Here is a 22977-nt window from a genome sequence, read left to right on the forward strand (position 1 = left end):
ACTCCCGGAGTGTACACCGTTAGTCAAAACTTTCTACACCAGATGTCTAACTGACAGTGCTGTAGCTAAATTTAAAGAAGCAATTCCTTCTGCATTTGATTCAATACCACGTCTCAATGTGACGGAGGACTCCTGTGCTAACTTTAGTCCGTCCCAGATTGATCATCTTGTCGATAGTGCTACAGTCTCACTGAGAAAGACACTAGACTCGATAGCCCCCCTGAGGAAAAAGACAGTGAGGCAAAAGAGGTTTGCTCCCTGCTATAACCCTCGGACCCGCAAACTAAAGCAAACATCACGAAAGCTCGAAAGCATATGGCGTTCCACCAATCTGGAAGAATCCCGCCTAGTTTGGCGAGATAGTCTTAAAACATATAAAAAGGCTCTCCGTAATGCCAGAGCATCCTATTACTCATGAGTAATAGAGAAAAATAAGAACAACCCAAGGTTTCTCTTTAGCACTATAGCCAGGCTGACAGAGAGTCACAGTTCTGTGGAGCCGTGTATTCCTATAGACCTTAGTAGTAATGACTTCATGAACTTCTTCAATGAAAATATTTTAACTATTAGAGGCAAGATTGTTGATCTCTTGCCCTCAACCAGTGCCAATCTGTCCTCAAGAGGAGTGGCCTTGGAAACGGCTGTATGCCCTGGTGTATATTTTGATGGCTTTTCTCCCATTAACCTTGACCAATTGTCCCCAACGGTTTCTACTTCTAAACCGTCTACCTGTCTCTTGGACCCCATCCCAAGGATGCTGCTTAAAGATGTGTTGCCTTTAATTGGCACCTCGCTGTTGGATATTGTTAATGAGTCTTTGCTAACAGGCCATGTACCACATTCCTTCAAAGTAGCTGTAATTAAACCTCTCCTGAAGAAGCCCACTCTTAATCCAGAGGTGTTGGCTAACTACAGACCGATCTCTAACCTCCCCGTCCTCTCTAAGATCCTTGAGAAAGTAGTTTCAAATCAGTTGTGTGACTTTCTACATCAGAATAGTTTATTTGAGGAGTTTCAGTCAGGATTTAGAAAACACCACAGAACAGAGACAGCACTGGTGAATTTTATAAATGACCTCCTATTTGCATCAGATAAAGGACTCATCTCTGTACTTGTTTTGTTAGACCTTAGTGCTACGCTCGACACCATTGATCATGACATCCTATTACAGAGACTGGATCAGTCGAATGGCATTTCAGGTACCGCACTAAGTTGGTTTAAATCCTATTCATCAGATCGATCTCAATTTGTATTTGTAAACGATGAAGCCTCAATGACCACCAGCGCTAATCACGGAGTTCCACAAGGTTCTGTGCTTGGACCAATTTGATTTACCTTATATATGCTTCCTTTAGGCAACATTATCAGGAAACACTCCATCAACTTTCATTGTAATGTAGATGATACTCAATTATATCTATCGATCAAACCAGAGGAGACCAACCAGCTCGCTAAAATTCAAGCATGTCTTAAAGACATAAAAACATGGATGACCTGCAACTTCCTGATGTTAAACTCAAACAAAACTGAAGTTATTTTACTCTGCCCAGAACACCTCAGAGAACAATTATGTGGTGATGTGGTTTCTGTAGATGGCATTGCCCTGGCATCCAACACCACTGTAAATAATCTCTGCGTTATCTTTGACCGGGACTTGTCCTTTACCTCCCATGTGAAGCAAATCTCAAGGACTGCATTTTTTCATCTGCGTAAACATTTAAAAAATCAGGCACATCTTGCCTCAAAAAGATGCAGAAAAGCTGGTTCATGCGTTTGTTACTTCCAGACTAGATTACTGCATCTCCTTATTATCAGGCTGCTCTAATAAGTCTCTTAGGTCCCTACAGTTAATCCAGAATGTTGCAGCTCGTGTACTCACAAAAACTAAGAAAAGAGATCACATTACTCCTGTATTAGCTGCTCTGCACTGGCTCCCTGTAAAATCAAGAATCACATTTAAAATTCTTCTCCTCACCTACAAAGCCTTGATTGGTGATGCACCATCATATCTTAAGGAGCTTGTAGTACCATATTTCCCCACTAGAGCGCTGCGCTCACTAAATGTGGGGCTACTCGTGGTCCATTGTGCCTTACTAACTCTGCTTCCTCCCCGGAGTCTTTGTGACTTCACATCGCATAGGGTCCATTGGACCTGGCGGTGTCTGATGCCTGGTGAGCCGGCCTCCCGCGTTGGCCCTGCTGATCGCCACTGCTGATCGCCCCGCCCCCCCCTCCTCTCTACCTCCTTCTGTTTCATGGATTGGAGGTCCATTCATACATTGTCATATTCATGTAATGTGTTTATGTAACTCTGTAATGCTGTTCATTCTGTACACATGACATCCATTGCATCTGTCCATCCGGGGAGAGGGATCCTCCTCTGTTGCTCTCCTGAAGGTTTCTCCCCTTTTTTCCCTGTGAAAGGTTATTTTTGGGGAGTTTTTCCTGATCCGATGTGAGCTCCTGGGACAGGGATGTTGTATGTGTACAGATTGTAAAGCCCTCTGAGGCAAATTTGATAATTTGTGATATTGGGCTATACAAAATAAACTAAATTGAATTGAATTAAATATCAGATCCGCCCATTCCCTTAAAATAGCATTGTACTTTTCCCCTTAGGTTTTATTAGGAGGGAGAATTGTTACAGAGGTGAGTGGACAGTAGAGACACAGTAGAGTCAGAATAAAGACAAAAGGACAGCAGAGACACAGTGGAGTCAGAATAAAGGTGAGGGGACAGTAGAGACACTGTCTCAAAGGCCTGGCCTCAATGGTCAGGCCTCTTTCGCAATGCCTCCTGCCATGCCCCTCCTCTCTACCTCCTTCTGTTTCATGGATTGTGGAGGTCTGGACCGTAGTCCATGCCTACTACTAATTATTCATACATTTATGTCATATTCATTAAAAGTTAACTCTGTAATGCTGTTCATCTGTACACATGACATCTATTGCTTCTGTCCATCCGGGGAGAGGGATCCTCCTCTGTTGCTCTCCTGAGGGTTTCTTAACTTTTTTCCCCTGAAAGTTTTGTTTTTGTTTTTTGGGGAGTTTTTACTGATCCGATGTGAGGTCAAAGGTCAGGGATGTCGTATGTGTACAGATTGTAAAGCCCTCTGAGGCAAATTTGTAATTCTCTCTCTCTCTCTCTATATATCTCCCTCTCTCTCCAACCAATGCACTGTGCCTACTGACTGAAGACAGTCCAATGCTGAATACAAACAAATTCATATTATAACCACAGTACATTTTTGCACTACACCCAAGATTTAGACATTTATATTCATGGAATATATTTATTAAATATGAGTCCCTTACAGTATGGGTAGAAAATATTTAATTTAAAAGGTTCATCACTAAATTGGTGGCTGTAATAATCTATTTTGATGAGCTGAGAGGAACAAAGTAACACTTGGCTGTCACTATGTGGGAACATGTCACCAGTGGCTCTTCCATATGTTTATGTTCTATGGCATGATCTCTATAGATACACAGACAATATGAGCTAGTATGATCAATTCACTATTGGGTAGGCTCTTTTCATGGGATTTGTTGAAACTACTACTACTATTAAAAGTAAATGTATTATTATTATATCAAAAAACAAAAACAAATATCAGGGTAAACCGCATTATAGTTGTGTAGACCCTGCATACCTCAGTATAGTACTCAGAGGTTGAGTGCTTGCGGACACATAGTGAGGAGTCAGTCTCTCAGTCTGGAATACCCCCCAGGAGCCGTCACACCAGTAAACCCTTTGTGTTATCTTTCCTCTGCACTTTCATCTCAATCTGTTATGTATTTGACTATACATTATATCATATTGTGTTGGAAGGTTTTAAATATACGTATACATCAACACTGACAAAAAAGTTGGTTTTGACCACTTACTGGGTGATGTGGGGGAGTCAGAAGAAGTGCTCGCGGCCTTTGACTCTGCAGGCAGAGTCGGCCTGGGTAAGGAGGATGGAGGAGGAGCCAGGGAGGGTGCAGGTCCAGGGGGAGCCAACATCTGAGAAGAGATGTAGTGACTGGGCACTTTCCCTTGGTTGCTGCCATTCAGCTGGAAAAAGCAGACAATCAAACAGAAATTAAGTTATATTTCACATGTGTCCTAAATAATAATATATACTTAAAGCTGCAAGCAGCATTGTGCGGGTCCTCGTTCCTCCTTGCACGTCGGGGGTACTGGCTGGATGCCGGATCACACAGCCGAGAATGTCTGCGACCGTCGGAGTAAGCGTCTATGAGTTTTTTCTTGCATGGAGCGATGCTGGAAATTATATTATACTGCAAACAGTCCACCACTTGCTGTATCCACTGTATGGCACGAGACAACATGCATCAACATAATACATTTAAAGTGGACCCGATAAATTCCCTTCATCAGGAGTTCAGTAGCGTATAGTGGCAAGAAATGCACAAGAATTAATCGAAAAATCACACAAAAATCAAAATGGCTGACTTCCGGTACCGTATATAGCATGGTCCCAAGAGACTTTCTTTTCAGTTTACATGTTTTACATATTCCTACCAAGTTTCATAAATGTAGGTGAAACGTAGCGCTGGGGCTGCTTAAATTAATATTTGTAGGGGGCGCTATCGAGCCATATTGCCATTCTAAAGCATTAAAATCATATGAGGTAACTACATCTTTGACTTTAAATGTGTGTGCTAAGTTAAGTTATGTTTCGAGCATGTTACATTGGTTTATTCGGTCACGGCGAAGGATCAAACTTCGCCGATTGAACTTTGCCGATGCTCCAACTCGCCGCCCTTCAACGAATCCATACAATCTTCACAGTGAAGCATTATCAAGATTTTAAGTCTATTCTGACACATTCTGAGAGGGGTCTGATTAATCTGTGAGGAGAAGGGTATAAAAGTAGAAAACATGTAACTTACTGTTGCCACTAGGTGGCACTATGACTAGAATTCAAAATTATCATATGGATGTCTTCAGGGTCAAAATGTCCTGACATATGAGAAATATGGAGTAGATTACATAATGTATGGCAGAGTTAAAACAACTTCCATTTTCATGGCGAATGGTGTTCTTTGCCGTTTCGCCCTACGCACATAGTTTTATATTTTTAAAATCCTTCGATCATTTTTCGCTGCTAAGGTCTCAAGATCACACTACCCGGCTTTGGAATGAATCGGGTATAATTTCTAGGAGGAGTTGCGATATTGAGCGATTGACTGCAGCGCCCCCTAATGATGAAATATTTTGAAAAAATTAGGGAACGTTAAGGGATGCAATGTGGATATATGCTAGTAATTTGGTGAGGATAGGCCAAGTCATTTGGAAGTTATGTGCCTTTAAATATTAGGCCACACCCCTTAGAAGTTCATTGGTCCATATCCTCTGAACGCAATGAGATATCAACATGATTTTGATAAGTTTTGATGACATTGAACCAATAATGAACCACTGAATTTTTTGTAACAATCGGACTTAGCGTTTAGTAGAAAACGGAAAAAACGTGTTTTTTTACAAAATTCAAACCATTTACTTTTTTGTAGAGCAGATGTGTACCAAATTTCAAGTCAATCGATCATTGTTAGCAAAAAGAGTGGGCATTCTGCCTCAAGGCGGCGCTATAGAGAAATTCTTGTTTTAATACATAAGAAGTATTAGCTGCTTCAAATGTAAAATGTGTTTATGTAAGCTGCAATTTCTTTGTTCTTAGCCTTTTTGGCTGCCTGTGCATGTTTATTTCTTTAGTTTTTTGTTGTTAGAGAAAGTAAAATAATTAAATACTAATTATAGTGCATCACTGAATTCCAGACTAACCTCAAGCTAGATAGTAATTATACTCAAATATACTCAACATTTTGCTTTTAAAAATTTAACTACATATATTTATTGCGTCTTGTCAAAAAATCAGTAGATGGCGCACATTTGTGTCTACATCTGCATTTCTAAAGTACTGCTGGTATTATACTTACGGCACTGTAACTGGCTCATATTTGTTGGTATTCATAACTATAGTAGATGTACAATTATTCACGTAGTAAAACGCTTGCTATTATTCAGATAAAGTATAGCGGAGCTCTGTGGCATATTGTCTGACTGGTTGTACTCACTGAGCTTGGGGTTTGATTGGCAGGGTCGCAGGCCAATGAGACCAGATCTTTGAGGGGGTCCTGGGCCAGGTGAGGAGGATAGCGGATCGCTCCGTGGGGGAAGTAGGACGAAGGTGAGAAACTAATAGATGACGAGGGGTGGGGACTCCGAGACAGACCTGGACAGAGAGACATGAGACAGTAAATGGCATTTGTTCCTGTATGTATGTATGTATGTATGGGTATGTATGTACAGTATGTATGTATGTATGTGTGTGTGTGTATGTATGTATGTGTATGTATGCATGTGTATATTTATGTACATATGCATGCATGTATGTATGCGTATGTGTATGTATATATGCATACATGTACATATGCATGCATGTATGTATATATGCATGTATGTATATATACATGTATGTATGCATTTGTGTATGCATGTATGTATGTGTCTATGCATGCTAGCGTGCGTATGTATACATGTGTGTGTGTGTGTGTGTGTGTGTGTGTGAAGAAGCCTGACAGGAGTGGCTAGCAAAGTGGTAGGAGGAAGACACAAGAAACCTTGTACGGAAAACCAAAGGTGTTTTATTTACAATAGTGACAACCTGTTATACGTGTAACAAAAAAAAGAAGATATGCAAACAAAAAACAAACAAACAAAACAGTTAACTTGCCTTAGCTGACTAAAAATCAACTCATAATAAATCACAAGGGAGAAGGAACAGGACGAGGCACCTCCTTTACTCATGGTGGGTATGGTAAGTCACAATGAAAGATAATGATTAACTTATGGAATGCAAATGAAGCAATAAACAATAACTAAAGTACCTGTCCGTGTTTTACTTTAACCAGAAATGTTAAATGGGATAGGAAGTCACTCTCGTGTCCTGGTCTATGCTGGACCTTAAAACGATGAAACGACATTCCATCTGGTAAATCTAGCAATAGTGTCTTTCATTTTGTGGATCAACTGCAATGGTTTTGGGATCTGGCAGGAGTGTGTTTGATTATAAGCAAGTATAAACATTTTATTATTGACATTAATGCAATGTATTAATCTTAATACATACGTAATTAACATATAGTAACAATAACGGGGCACCACCCTGGAATCAGGGACCAATAACCAAACTGTGGATTCAACAGAACAGTGAAGGTTTGACTATAGACTATAGCAACCAGCTATCACAAGACATATGCACAAAATAATCATAAAAAAACTGCTCTTTAGACTATAACAGAGTGTATTAAACTTTAACAATACTGATAAACAAATCAATAATATTATAAATCAACAAACATTTATTATACAATTACAAGCCGACTTCCTTAACACAACATCAAAGCACGTGGTCAGGGAAGTATATGTGTGAAAGAGGGGGAGGAGAACGAAAAAGAGAAAAATGGCTAAAAACATGGTGAATAAAGTACAGTTCACTAACTTTACTCGTGGTGGCGGATTTAAACACAACAAAGGACTTTGAAGGCAGAATTTTTCCAGCTTAGGACCGGAGAACTCTTCATTGCACTCTCTCGGCGGGTCAAGCAGCAAATGAATGGCAGCGGGGATTGGTTCTTCAGATTTGTAGGTGGAATTTTTCTAAGCCTAGAACCGGGAACCGTATCCGCTCTGTATGCGGCGCGCTGATTCTATCACAAGGCTTTTTTCTTTAAAAAGCGTCAACGTTGTTTATCTTCTTTCATACGAATGAAGTCCGATTGAAATAACCAGTGTGAAGTCTCTTAAATCTCTCCAGCTGTTTCAGAATGCTGCAGCTCGTGTACTCACAAAAACTAAGAAAAGAGATCACATTACTCCTGTATTAGGTGCTCTGCACTGGCTCCCTGTAAAATCAAGAACAACATTTAAAATTCTTCTCCTCACCTACAAAGCCTTGATTGGTGATGCACCATCATATCTTAAGGAGCTTGTAGTACCATATTACACCACTAGAGAGCTGCGCTCACTAAATGCGGGGCTACTTGTGGTTCCTAGAGTCCTAAAAAGTAGGGTGGGAGCAAGAGCCTTCAGTTATCAAGCTCCTCTTTTATGGAACCAGCTTCCACTTTCAGTCCGGGAGGCAGACAGTCACCTCATTTAAGAATAGACGTAAGACTTTCCTCTTTAATAGTGCTTATAGTTAGGGCTGAATCAGGTTTGCCCTGGTCAAGCCCCTTGATATGCTGCTATAGGCTTATAGGCTGCTGGGGTATGTTTTAGGATACACTGAGCACCTATCTCCTCTTCTCTCTCTCCTTATGGATGAATTTACATCTCTCCATTGCACCTTATTAACTCTGCTTCCTCCCTGGAGTCTTTGACTTCACGTCTCATAGGGTCCTGGCGGTGTCTGATGCCTGGTGAGTCGGCCTCCCGCGCTGGCCCTGCTGATGCGGCCCGCCCCTCTCTACCTCCTTCTGTTTGATGGATTGAAGTTCCATTCATACATTGTCATATTCATGTAATGTGTTTATGTAACTTTGTAATGCTGTTCATTCTGTACACATGACCTCTATTGCATTTGTCCATCCGGGGAGAGGGATCCTCCTCTGTTGCTCTCCTGAAGGTTTCTTCCCTTTTTTCCCTGTGAAAGGTTATTGTTGGGGAGTTTTTCCTGATTCGATGTGAGGTTATAGTACGATATAACCCCGCTAGAGAGCTCAGATACTTTGATCTGATTCTTCTTTACTCTGTACAGATAGCTAATCACAGAAACAGCTTATATTGTCCTATCATTGTATAACATTACATATAACGTTAGCTGTGTGCTCATTATCCTTGCTCTGAGAGGTTATAGTACCATATTACCGAACTAGAGAGTTCATAGTACCATATTATCCCACTAGAGAGGTCATAGTATAAGTCCCAGTCTGAGCCATGTGTTTGTGGATGGTGGAGACTGGTATTCACACCATGCTGTACAACAGGCTCGAGGTGAAGTTGGTGCCTTTGTCGGCAATGATCCCCTTTGGAATTCCAACTCTCGAGAACAGCTAAATGAGGCAGTTAACAATCTGGCAGGCCTTGATCTTCTTCAAAGGGAAAGGCTTTGGGAGATCTTATGGCACAAAAACAACCAGTATATACTTGTTGCCTGCACCACTCCTTTCTCATGGGCAAAAAAACGTGAAAAGGGTGTATCAATGTTGGGCATGTTAAGGAAGGGAACCCCATCTCATTTCTTGCCTGGAGCTGTAAACTGACACTGGACAAGAATGGCAATATGTTACACAATTCAAAAACGTAATTAAGGTCAATATTCAACACGACTGGTAGTGTTGTGTGAAGTCAACACAAACTGTTAGGTTAAGGGGATATTACTCTGATGCTGCTCATGTTAATTGTGACATGTCCCCTTTAAGAGAAGTTGTGTACCTTTGGTAATACATACTATACTATGAATACTTTGTGACGTTTTTTTACATACTATACCATGCATTTATTTAGACATACTATGCTATGAGTTTTTAATGGACAAATACATCCGGTCTCTACCATATGAGACCAAGAAAATGACCATTCATCAGAATCCCGATCTAGAGGACCTGGTTAGCCTGGTGAATAGCCAGAGGGTTACAGTCGAACCATTGCAATCAACACGAGTGGACCCTGAGGGGACCCAGAAATCTAGGTAAGAGGTCCCAAGGGCTAGGAGGAAACATGAACTGGAGGGTTCAAGATGGAGGCAACCTCCTTCAACAAGTGATCTAAGGCACTGCTTTCAGTGTGGAGAGCCAGGCCTCATATGCTAGGACTGTGCAGGGAATGATGAACCGATGCCCACGGCCGACTCCTCGGGTGCAAGACCCTGTCACTTGCTCGACTCCTGCTGGGTGCAGGAAACCTCACCAGCCCATATGACACCAGTCAAAGTAGATGGGAGAGATACACAAGCACTGGTCGCTCCGGCAGTGTGGTGTCTCTTGTCCAACCCCATCTTCTGGAACCATCCGGGTCTGATGAGGTGGTGCTGGTGTCCTGCGTCCATGGGGACACCAAAGAGTATCCCACAAGCAACATCCAACTCACTACAGTTAAAGGCAGCTGTCAGCTGAAGGTAGGGGTGGTCCCGTCTCTCCAGGTCCCTGTCTTAGTAGGGCGGGATTGCCCACTGTATTACCGGCTGTGACAGGACGACCAAAGGAGTCCACCGAGAACCAAGTCTGGCTCTAGTCTGAAAATCTGTGAGGGACAACATACGCCTAAAGTGGGGTAAAGGAGGGGTAACAAAAGTTCCAAAGCAGAGGAGACACTTAACAACTTGGTTTTTGCCTTCCCATCGGGGCCAGGCACAGATGGGGGGGAGGAAGACTCCTGGATGCCAAGTTTAAAGGGCCTGTTCAGAACGGCCCTGTTGGAGGACCCTAATCTACTGCCTGCATGCAGTAATGTCATGGAAATCGAGAGGAAACTAGCTCTAGGGCAGGGTAAGCTAACCTATCCTTGTTTCACAATAAAAAATAAGGAGGAAGACTGACAAGTTTAAAGGTTTGTTGTCCCAAAACCGTATGTGTCCACAGTGTTGCACCTAGCCAACAGCCATGTCCTGGGAGCCCACCTAGGGGTTGAGAAGACAAGGCAGCGGATTGCAAGCCGGTTCCACTGGCCAGGTGTGGTAAAAGCAGTAGAAGACTATTGTCGTACCTGCGTTGAATGCCAAAAGATGAAACCCTAAGCCCCATTTTAAAAGTCCCCTCATACCTCTCTATAATTGATGTGCCGTTTTCCAGCATTGCTATGGACTTGGTGGGGCCCCTGGCGAAGTCCGCTAGGGGGCATCAGTATATTCTGGTGATACTGGATTATGCAACAAGGTACCCTGAGGCCATTTCCCTGAGGAACATGACCACAAAAACAATTGCTCTGGAGCTAATCCATTTGTTCAGCAGAGTTGGAATCCCCAAGGAGATGCTGACGGACCAGGGCACCCCCTTCATATCCAAGGTAATGAAAGACCTCTGCCAGCTCTTCAAGGTAAAACAGCTTCGCACCTGTCTATCACCCACAAACTGATGGGTTAGTTGAACGTTTTAACAAGACGTTGAAGTCAATCTTAAAAAAGGTGGTTGATAAAGATGGTCTTAACTGGGACCAGCTCCTGCCCTATGTCTTGTTCTCAATCAGTTCCTCAAGCGTCCACTGGCTTCTTCCCCTTTGAGCTACTATATTGGAGATAGCCCATAAGGCTCCTCGACATAGCAAAGGAAGCCTGGGAGGAGCAACCAAGTCCTCACCGGAGCTGCAGGCTCACATGAAGGACGTGTGGCCAATGGTGAGGGAACACATGGCTCAAGCCCAAGAAGCACAAAGGCGAAAATACAATAGGGGGGCCCAACCTCGGGAGTTCCAACAAGGGGACAAAGTGCTGCTCCTAATCCCCACCACTAACCACACATTCTTGGCCACCTGGCAAGGACCCTACGGGGTGTTAGAAAAGATAGGCCCTACAAGGTATGCCAACCTGGGCGATGCAAAACCTCCCACATCTACCATGTTAACCTGCTGAAAAGGTGGTACAGCCGAGATACCCTCCTGTGTTGTGTTTCCCCTGATGTTTTTACTTCTCCAGACAGTGAAGTTACAGAAGTAGCATATGGTCCTGGCTTATCAAAAGCACAGCTACAGCAAACCAGGGAGCTGGTGCAGCAGGATTTGGATGTTTCATCCCAAACTTCTCTGCTGTAGCGTCTCCCCTCACAGACTTGACCAAGGCCTCCCAGCCACTCAAGATTAAGTGGACAGAGGAAGCTGAACAGGCCTTTCAGCGCCTAAAGGGGGCCTTCAGTTCACAGCGAGTATTGTTGACCCCAGACTTTAGCCGGGAGATGATTGTTCAAACGGATGCATCAAAGGTGGGCATAGAGGCAGTACTCTCCCAGGAAGTTCAAGGTGAGGAGCATCCTATTATCAGTCGGTAGCTTAGTGCAAGGGAACAAGGATATGCCACAGTCGAAAAGGAAGCTCTCGCCATTAAATGGGCACTGGAGCACCTTTGGTATTACCTCTGGGGACGCCACTTCACTCTGGTGACCGACCATGCTCCCTGGTGTGGATGGCCAATAAAAAAGACACCAATGCAGATGGTTCATCTCGTTGCAAGAGTTTCATTACTCTATCGTTCACAGATCGGGAGTCAAGCATGGGAAGGCAGATGCTCTGTCCCGAAGAGACGCCCTGTGGACAATGGTCACCCTTTCAAGGCCAGAACTGAAGGGGAGGTGTAATGGGGCGTTCACACCAAACGCGCTGCACATTTTTCGCGCGAGTAGATCCCATGCAAAGCCAGTGCACAAACGCGAAGGGTTGTGAATTTTGCCGGGCGGCGCGAATGACGCGTTGAGATTTTTTCGCCAGAGCTGAAATATTTTAACTTTGGCAAAAAATTCGCCTGACGCTGTCAATCAGCGTTGAGACGCTCCGCCCCCTTGGCTGCTGCTGCTCTAGTAGCGCTGGAAGCGGAAATTATCGAGACGTAGTCGGTGAAATTCACTGAGCTATGTGAACCTAGGGATGATGTTATGAACCCAGACACGAGGGCGTTAGATGTTCCAACGTTGGGATGTCCACAACAAGTATAAAGCAGAACTAGTGGTTATTTCTTCCGTGGTGGATGGCGGAAATTATAAGACAAGCCACAGAGATAAGCCACGCCCCCTTTTTGCAAATATTCGCAATGCGTTTGGTTGATTGATAGAGCTTGAGACTGAGCTATGCTTTTAGTTCTTTTTTGTTTGTTAGATTAAAAACCCTTAAACCCTGCAGACCTGACTGTGCCTGCTGCACTGCCCTAACGGCTATGTTGTCCGTACCGTCCTGTTACTGTGTGTGTGTGTGTATGTATGTATGTGTAAATGGTAAATGTACTTGGAAAGCGCTTTTCTAGTCTTCCGACCGTCATTATTCAACCATTCACACCCATTTATACACTGATAGCAGTGCCTAAGATTCATGAGTAACTAACATTCATACACCATAGGCACAGCTACAGGAGAAATTTGCTGTTAAGTGTCTTGCCCAAGGACACATCAACATGGACTAGCGGAGCCGGGGATCGAACCGTCCTCTGGTTGTGCATGTATGTATAGTTTCTGTAATGTTTGAGATTTTTAAGGTCATGAATACATGAATGTTGTTTGAAGTGAAGAGGGGCAGTGACATTTCAAAACAATTCTTTATATGATATTGAGATAATAATAATAATAATAATTAAAGCTGCGAGCAGCGATGAACGGGTCCTCGCTCATTCGCGCCAGTCGGTGGCGCCGGCGGGACGCCGACCCGCTCGGCCGAGAACGCAGGGCTGCCGATCGTATGTTTTACCATTTGTCGCGTAACGCTTATTTTCTTTCACCAGTAGGTGGTGCTTCGACTGACTGAAATTAAGCTTGTCGATATCCTCAGGCCGCGACTTTTAACAAGTACGATGAGTTTGGGGCAGATTCGCGCAAGTCCAGTTGAGCCAGTAGGTGGCACTTTGAGAATGTGAACAAATACATGCACCATGTGTCTCTACGTGAAGTGTAGACCACGTTGTGTAAATTACATGTGAATCTGATGCATTTTTAGGCTTATTTGAACGAGCGAAAAACGCGAAAAAAGGCCAACTTCGGCGAATTATTGTAACGCCCCCTAGTGTTCAAATCGCACACGATTTATTTTCCATGTTAAGGCATGCCATGTGCACTTACGAAAAATGTTTTCGAGTGATTAGTCCCAATAGTTATTATTATTATTATTATTAATAGTGTTGACGCTATGAGCATTGAAAAACAAGACACACCCCTAAGATGTTCATTGGGCCATAGATCCTTACCACAATGAGATATAACAAAATGGTTGACATATTCTAGGTCATCTGGCTTCAATGATTTGATTGATATCAGGTTTTGTTGATTTGGACCAAGCATGTAGTTAAGGAAGTCAATTATGTGTTTTTCACAAAATTCAAAATGGCGGAAAATCTAAGTAGGCGGACCTTAGGGGTCTGAGAGGCTTTTTTGTAGAGCAGGTGGATATGGACATGTGTGAAAAATTTCAAGTCAATCGGACATTCTGGGTGAGGGGCGTCGCCGGTCAAACTTTGAGGGGGCGCTAGAGAGCAACAAAAAGATGAGACCAAGCCTGACAAGCGTGCAAAATGTTGTTAGTTTTCCAATTATCTAAGTACCCCCAATATGCGCCCAATGTTCTAAAATAAAAAGCGCAATAATAATAAGAATCCTAACAATTTCAATAATAATACCCCATGCAATTTCAATAGGGTTCTCTCGGACTGACTTCGTCAGTCGCTCGGACCCTAATAATGATAATACTTATTATAATTATAATAATGACAATTATAAAGGCAGATTGCCACAGTTTGTATGTGTGTATGTAAATAAAAGGTAAATGGCCATCTGCCCATCAGGATCTCGACTAATTAACATTAAAAATGTCACTGTAATCTGGTTCCAGGAGCAATTTGGGGGTTCAGTGTCTTGGTCAAGGACACTTAAACATGCAGAATGAAGGAAGTGAGGAATGAAGGAAGTGAGGAAACTGGACGTGTGTGTGTGTGATATTATATATATTTATGCATACTGACCACTGTGAACAGCTATGACTGGCCGGTGGTGCTGAGTGAATGAGCCCAGTCTTGGTGAGTCTTCCTGGGAAGAGGGACTGTCCAGCTCTGCTTTCTTCACTGGAGGAGACAGACCTAAAACAAAAAATTGGACGAACATATTTATTGGTGTGAGAACCAGTTTCCAGTACCTCAACCAGTATCGATTGATCCTCAAAGCCTACAGCTCATCCAGAGCCAACCTGAAGAGGGGCATCAAGAGGGCCAAGCACAGCCAAAAGCTAAGGATTGAGGAGTACTTCTACAACAACTCTGACGCATGTGGCAAGGCATCCAGGCCATTACGGACTACAAACCCTCCAACACCATCCACCCAACCAGCTACACCTCCATTCCTGATCAGCTGAACAACTTCTATTCTTGCTTAGACAGGGATAACCAGGAGGCAGACATTGTTCCCCCTGCAGACAACCAGCCCCTCACCCTCTCCCCCATGGATGTGTGGGTTGCGCTGAGAAGGATCAACGCACGTAAGGCCCTGATGGCATCCACGGACGTGTGCTCAAGGCCTGTGCTGGGCAGCTGACTGGGGTCCTGGCTAACATCTTCAGCCTGTCACTGGTCCAAGCAGCTGTGCCAACGTGCTTTAAAACCACCTCAATGGTGCCAGTGCCAAAACACTCCACTACAGCGAGCCTTGCATGTAATTACACCCATCATCATGAAGTGTTTTGAGAGGCTGGTCCTGGCTCACACCTCCTCTTCACCTACGACTGCATGCCTGTACATGGTTCCAACACTATCATCAAGTTTGCAGACGAAACAACGGCCTCATCAATAACAGCGATGAGTTGGCCTACAGGGAGGAGGTGCGGCAACTGCCGCTGTGGTGCGCCAACAACAACCTTGCCCTCAACACCGGAAAGACCAAGGAGATCATTGTGGGATTTCAGAAAGACCAAACGCTGCACACACGCCCCCATCCACATCAACGGAACAGAGGTTGAGCGTGTCTCCAGCTTTAGGTTTCTGGGTGTCCACATCTCCGAGGACCTCTCTTGGACCCTCAACACCTCAAGCCTGGTCAAGAAGGCATACCAGCGTCTTCTACCGCTGCACCATCGAGAGCATCGTTACAAACGGCATCACAGTTTGATATGGGAACTGCTCTGCTTCAGACCGCAAACTACGGCAGAGGGTGGTTAAAACCGCCGAAAGCATCACCGGTAGTCCATCCACCTCAAGCGCTGTCTGCGGAGGGCTCACAGCACCGTCAGGGACCCCACACACCCCAGCCACAGACTGTTTGCCCTCCTTCCCTCTAGGAGGTGCTACAGGAACCTCCGTTCCAGGATCAGCAGGCTCAGGAAGAGTTTCTTCCCCTCAGCGGTCAACACCCTCAACTCTGTACCACGTTGACAGACCCTATCCTCCCAACCCCCCTCCATCATCGCCAACCTCTCCCCACATCACACTTGCACCTTAATGTTTACATATAGACACTTGCACCTTCACTTTACTGTTTATACATACTGTGTATATATATTATACATATCCACTGTATATTATATCTGCATTGCACTTTTTTTTGTATATATTGTAGTGACCCTGTTGCCTATCAAAAAAAAGGTCACTATGGTTGCTTGAAGGTTTAGTTTCGACGCATGCAATAAATAGCTGCAATGTAAAGTTTTTAATGTGAAAGGTTATTTATTTCTAATATTGTAAGTTTTCCTACACAAATCAAAAGATACATTCCCTGTCCAAACCCATTTGTCTGTTCCCAATAAATTAAAGAAATCAAACCATTCGTTTGTCAAACAATAGGTTCGTTCGAGATGAGCCAGTTCTGCGCAGATTCGATCGGCGGCGATCAGCGCGCAATGCATGCCGGTTAGATTTGTGTCAGACTTGCTCCTGACTTGCTCTGACGTCATGCACACGTGGTCAACGATACTCTCACGAGAGCGAGGCGGCTGTCGGTTTTAGAGCCAGGCGCCGCAGGAGCTCACCATCCACTGCGTGGCCCAGTGCATGATGGGAAACGCCTGGCTGTCGCCACATCAGAGAGCTGATTGGCTCTTAGATCTGACAGCAAACACCACGTGTTGTAGAAAATCCTTATTTTAAGATTCGATTGTTCGCTATTTGTTTCATGTAGTGCAAAGATGTGGGTGTTAATAATAATAATAATAATAATTAAATAACTGTTATTTTCGGAATTGAGGACAAAAGATTGGCATGCCATATTGTAGTTGTTAGATGTCATATTTATTTACACATATACATATATGTGAAGATAGTTGTCATTTCTCTATAAATTATTTATTTAATAAATAACTAAAATAATTGAATCTGAATGACATGGCTTTTCTCCCATGGACCTTGACCAATTGAACAATTTCTACTCCAATACCTTGAGTTGAGATCCTAGAAGAGCTGCCCTTGGTGAAAGGCATACATGAGATCAACTATGATCTCATGTGAGATCAATTAAATTATTTATTTAGCATCTGTAAATAAATAATTTATAGAGAAATGACAACTATCTTCACATATATGTATATGTGTAAATAAATATGACATCTAACAACTACAATATGGCATGCCAATCTTTTGTCCCTCAATTCCAAAAATAACAGTTAAATAATAAAAAGATATCAAAATTTAGGACCACTGTGAAAGTAGATTTATTTTATTTTGGAAAATCCCATTTGTGTGACCTCAACAGATTGAAAATGCATTTGGTCCATTTGTGAGATTACATATTAGATATCCCAAACCTTATTTAATATGCCCGTTAAGATGATTAGTTCTGTTAAATATATTTGTTGGAATGCTGTGAAGTGAACTTCCTCTCCAGACACACTTTCAACTTTTAAATGTTTACACAATCTTCAACTATTACTGTATGATTCAGCTTTTTGATACTACTGCTGTTACTTCTTGGAACCACTGATACTTCTACTACAACCGCTACTAAAACTTCAGCTGCTGAAAACTTCAGCTGCTGAAAACTACGACTCTTGTTAGTACTACGACATAAGTAGAGGGATTTCTTCTGCCTCAATTTCTTCTGCCTCAATTTCATCGGCGATCAAGAATGCAAACGCTATTTCTTCCGCCAAAGTTATCAACATTTGGTCTGTAAACTAGAACTAACAACTGTTTTTGTGACTTCCTGAACACTGACTTCCGGTGTGTTCTTTGAGGGCAGCTGAAAACTGTCCGACTTGATCGCAGTTTTTTGGCCACGCCCCCTGCAGCGGCCCGCCCTGCTCTTGTCTGGATTCCAGGTGAGGCGCCAGCTCTAACGAACGAGCCTATTGTCAATGATCAAACAACTGTGCGCCTCCTGCCAATCTAACAACACCTGCTCTAATGCTTCTCCTGATTATATTGGACTCTGTCTTAATTGACAGTGGCCCTACACCCCCTAGTGGTGGGAGGTCAAACAAAAAACAAAAACAAACAAAATGGCTCTACAATATATTCTGCTCTCTTTGCACTGCTCTGGTCAAATGCTAACCAACATTGCGTTGCCTCAGTACTTGTACTCTGTGCAACCTGAATCTGAATGAGATGGCTTTTCTCCCATCGACCTTGACCAATTGAACAATTTCTACTCCAATACCTTGAGTTGAGATCCTAGAAGAGCTGCCCTTGGTGAAAGGCATACATGAGATCAACTATGATCTCATGTGAGATCAAGCCAAGGAACACAGAGCCTACATAAATCAGTATAACCTAAAAGTTGATTTAGCATTTATGTATTGTGATTTAATAACCAAACTTTAATATTGATTCTGTTGACTAAAAGTAATAAACAGTTGGAAACTGTTCAAATGTTTCCTCATATGATCAGCTCATTAAGGACCAGGTTGTGTGGCAAAAGTGAAGTAATCAAGTTCCTCTTTTATTAAATGAGTGTGTATCCTGTTGAAGTCATAATGTGTGTGTTAAACTGTTATAAAGAATTATGTCATTGAGTGCGAAAGTGCGAGGATGAACGGGAGCCCCTGGACAATAAAAAGAGATACGGAAGAGATACGGAATAAGTCGCTAATTTCAGTGCTCCTACAGAACCGATAATATTTGTACCAAAAAACAGCTATTCCTGCAATAGCAACAGCTTGTTAGCTCATTACGGCCTACAAGAACCACGAGGCAGAACCCACCAGGTGACCCGGGCCAACCCTTTTCCAGCTGCAGTGATTCACATGTAATTTACATGACGTAGTCTACACTTCACGGAGAGACACAGGATGCATTCTCATAGCGCCAACCACTGGCTCCACTTGACTTCCACGAATCTGCACCAAAATTGTCATGCTTGATAAAAGTCACGGCCTGAAGATATCGACAAGCCTATTTTCACTCATAGTCAAAGTGCCACGTACTGGCGAAAGCAATCAGCTTTAACGTGACAAAAAGGCTATACGGATTTACATAACATTTACAGGAGGTGGTCTACACTTCACTTAGAGCAGTGGTTCTCAAACTGTGGGGCGCAGTGGTACTACAGGTGGGGCGCAGGAGGAAATGCAGAAAGACCTTTATTGAGAACGTCACATATTACACGTTCAAAGTACACATACATAAAACTAAGTCATTAATAAATACATGCCGAAATGCCTGTACCTTCGTGTACGTTACGCCGTTAACAGGTTACGCTTGCGCGACGGCCAAGATTATTGGTGACTCGCTGATTCTTGCCGGTTTGCCAAAAAACAATCTCTGTGAGATCGGCTTTTCTGCTGTTGCCCTTCAAAACATGAGCATTCATTGAGCAGGAATTGAGAGTGGCCGTATCAAGCCTGCAACTCTGTTTAAAAAAGATTTGTAGTGGAAAGCAGGCTCATTGCAGCCACTAATACTATTAAAACTTGACACACTGCACTAATTTTGTTTTGCACGTTATTGTTTTGAAAATATATGCAGTGTAAAACTCTTTATTGCCAAATATCTGAACTTGTTTTGTTTAGTTTTTTTACAGGTTGCACTTATTGTTATTATCTTGAAAATATATCCAGTGCAAAACAGGTTCATTGCAGGCACAATAAGCTATTTCTTTGCCAGTGTGCTTTTTTGCACATATCTTTATGTTCATTGTTCTAACAAAGTGATTGCACATTGGGTTTACTTGAAAGTGATTGCAATTTTCTTATTCTATTTATTTGAAAAAGCACAGATGGAGGAGTCACAACAAGTTATTTCAATAAAAAGTCAGCATAGACCCTTTTGTTGGGGCGGTGGGGGCATGAACATTTTCCTCCAAAGTGGGGTGTGAGTTTGAGAACCACTGAGTAAGAGACACATGATGCATGTATGTAAGTTCACATTGTCAAAGCGCCACCTACTGGCTTCCTCTGGACTTCCCTCGAATCTGACCCAAACTCTCATGCTTGATAAAAGTGATATCGACAAAAAAGCTTGTGGATTGTCGAAGTCCATTCATACATTCTGTCATATTATTTGAATGTGTTTATGTGGACTCTGTAATGCTGTTCATTCTGTACACATGACATCATATTGCTTCTGTCCATCCGGGGAGAGGGAGTCCTCCTCTGTTGCTCTCCTTTTTTTCCTGTGAAAGGTTTTTTCTATTATTTGGCAAATTCGTAATTTGTGATATTGGGCTATGTAAAATAAACTGAATTGAATTGAATTGAATCTGCGGCACCATCTTGTTGTTATTCTACTATATCCACTGTTGCTGTTATTTTTGGTTGTCATAACTTTTTCCACAAAACTGCTGACAACACACCAATCCTCATTCATATTATTCGTATTAGAGGATTATTCTTCTGTAGACTTTGGCTTGAATTAGTGCACTTTGAGTTTCCTGATTGTAGACTTTAGCTCATATTTTAGAACTATTATTCCATGTCCCTGTAAATTAAAACACATCTTCATTCTTATATACAAGCTGAATCTCTATTGTCAACAAAGGTTGTTATTGCAAAGTGTCACTGTTCTGATGGGGATGCTATTCATTGTGTCTGTAAAGTGAGATTATTTACTTCACTTTGTAATAATGCGTTTGTTACTGGATAAGCCCGTTGTGTTAGTGTTTGATGATATAATTCACCTTTGAGATACTGTATACAAACAAACAGAATCAAATGATCTACATCTACTGTTTATCACTCCCTATGAATCTGATGTACATTCTTTTATTCCGTTACCTCCTTCCATGTCATCAGTCCAGTTCCTGGAGCTGCTGGCAGGAGAGGAAGGTGAGTGGTAATACTCCCCTCCTGGACTGTCAGCCTCTTCCTCCATAGAGCCAGACTTATGACGCTTACTCCTGCAGACACAGATAAAGACACTCAGACATCTAGGATCATGGTTTCATGTTGCACTGTGTGATGTGCTGGAAGCAAAGAACTAGAAAATATATGTCCAGTGTGTATTCTTAAGTAGGTTCTTTGGGGTCAAGTGCTTTAGTATCTCCAGTAGAAGAAATGGTTGGAGGGTAAAAAATGAAGTAAGGCCTCTAGTGAATACATATGTTATGAATAATAGCTGACATCTATGCAGAGAGATTGTTGTTCATGAATAAAGCTTCAGAAATGTTTAACCAGTGTTCAATTCAATTCAATTCAGTTTATTTTGTATAGCCCAATATCACAAATTTGCTTCAGAGGGCTTTACAATCTGTACACATACACATCCCTGTCCCAGGACCTCACATCGGATCAGGAAAAACTCCTCAAAAAAGAGTAGTGTTGGGGAGTAGTGGACTACATGTAATCAAACTAGTAGTTTCACTACATTCTGCAGTAGCTTGCTGGTAGTCCAACTACAGTCCTATTTCTACCGTGATTGAAGTAGTTCAATAAAATACCTCACACAGCAACTGCATCATGATGAATAAACTTCTGTATCTCAGGCTGAGAAAGAGACACTGTTAATAAAAATACATGACACTGACACCGACAAAACCTACAGTTTGTAGTGAATTTACTCACGCTATGCAAGCGTGAGTAAATTCACCCTACACACTGTTGAGTTGTAGTGGATTTTATATATACTTGAACATGTAGATAAGAAGGTTTATGTTTTAAATTAATACATAAAGAAAGTTATGATAATTAATGTGGGATATTATGAGGAATAGTCTGGAGGAATGTATTATAAAACATAATTCAATTAAATTATATCACAAATTACAAATTTGCCTCAGAGGGCTTTACAATCTGTTCACATACGACATCCCTGTCCCAGGAATTCACATCGGATCAGGAAAAACTCCCCAAAAATAACCTTTGACAGGGAAAAAAGGGAAGAAACCTTCAGGAGAGCAACAGAGGAGGATCCCTCTCAAAATAAAATTGCATTGAAATATTGCCGCATACTCAGTCGTGCAGCAACAAGAGAAAAGTCATAACCCATTTCTGCGTAAATCATCGCACAGCCAGCATCTGCACAGCTAGCAGAAGTAGTGGCATTGACAAAAGCACTCGAATAACCAGAAGGGAAATCGGTCAACAGCTACACCGATTCAGCCTATGCACACGGAGCCGTACATGTCGACGGCCCCCAGTAGTTGAAAAGAGGATTCTTGACTACAGCAAACACACCAGTAAAGCACAAAAGTCAAGCAATTACTGAGAGCCATCCTGCTACCACAACACGTAGCAGTGATGAAGTGTAAAGGGCACCAGACCACAAAGACAACAGTGGCAAAATGCAACGAAGCCGCTGACCCCGCAGCAAAGAAGGCAGCAGGCTATGTGAAACAGATGACAGCCATAGCCGCACCGGAACCCCCAAAACTCGGAATAGAAGACATCAAGCTCATGCAAAAAAAAGCAGAGCAGAGCAGAATCAGTGGGCACACAAGGGAGCCGTCCAAAAGAAAGGACTCTGGAGATCACATGATGGACGCATAGTGGCACCTGCAAGGATGTGTCAAGGACTCATCAAACAGGCACATGGTCCCTCTCACGTGAATCCCAAAAGAACAGAGGAGGAAGTCTCCATCCTCTGTTGGCATCCTATATGACTGAGATGGTGAAACTCTACCACCATGAATGTCCCACCTGCAACGACTTCAGTATGAGACCATACAGATGTCCCCAAGGAGAGTTGCCAGTGCCAGATGCTCCATTCAAAGAAATATGCATCGACTACACCGAAATGGGTGCAGAAAACAGGAAGAGAGGATTCAGATACCTACTCGTGATGATCGACAGATACACCCGATGGGTGGAAGCGATCCCCTGCAAGAAAGAAGACTCAAAGTCTTAAAATGGCCGAAGAAGGAACTCATCCCGAGATATGAAGTTCCAAGGAGAATAGGGTCTGACCACGGCACACATTTTGCAACCAAAAAC

The 22977-nt window shown here is 42.7% G+C and overlaps 1 protein-coding gene across 13 annotated transcripts in view; it reads right to left on the reverse strand.

The window, feature by feature from the left end:
• Positions 1-22977, reverse strand: part of nfic (nuclear factor I/C) — a 100728-nt gene that overhangs the window by 27288 nt on the left and 50463 nt on the right. For 10 of the 13 annotated variants that reach the window (XR_004609374.1, XR_004609375.1, XR_004609376.1 and 7 more), the window contains exons 8-11: positions 20824-20945; positions 14657-14770; positions 6087-6244; positions 3888-4059 (exon numbers count right to left, since the gene is read on the reverse strand). Coding sequence is in view for 10 of the 13 variants with exons in the window: in XM_034530688.1 (XP_034386579.1) it covers positions 3888-4059; positions 6087-6244; positions 14657-14770; positions 20824-20945 (566 nt within the window). In the remaining 3 variants the exon portion in view is untranslated. Of the gene's footprint in view, positions 1-3887; positions 4060-6086; positions 6245-8625; positions 10255-14656; positions 14771-20823; positions 20946-22977 lie in introns of those variants that run through there. The other 3 variants (XM_034530693.1, XM_034530694.1, XM_034530695.1) reach the window with 3 other exon arrangements.

This window comes from Cyclopterus lumpus, chromosome 4, assembly GCF_009769545.1.
Source record: "Cyclopterus lumpus isolate fCycLum1 chromosome 4, fCycLum1.pri, whole genome shotgun sequence".
Lineage (NCBI taxonomy): Eukaryota > Metazoa > Chordata > Actinopteri > Perciformes > Cyclopteridae > Cyclopterus > Cyclopterus lumpus.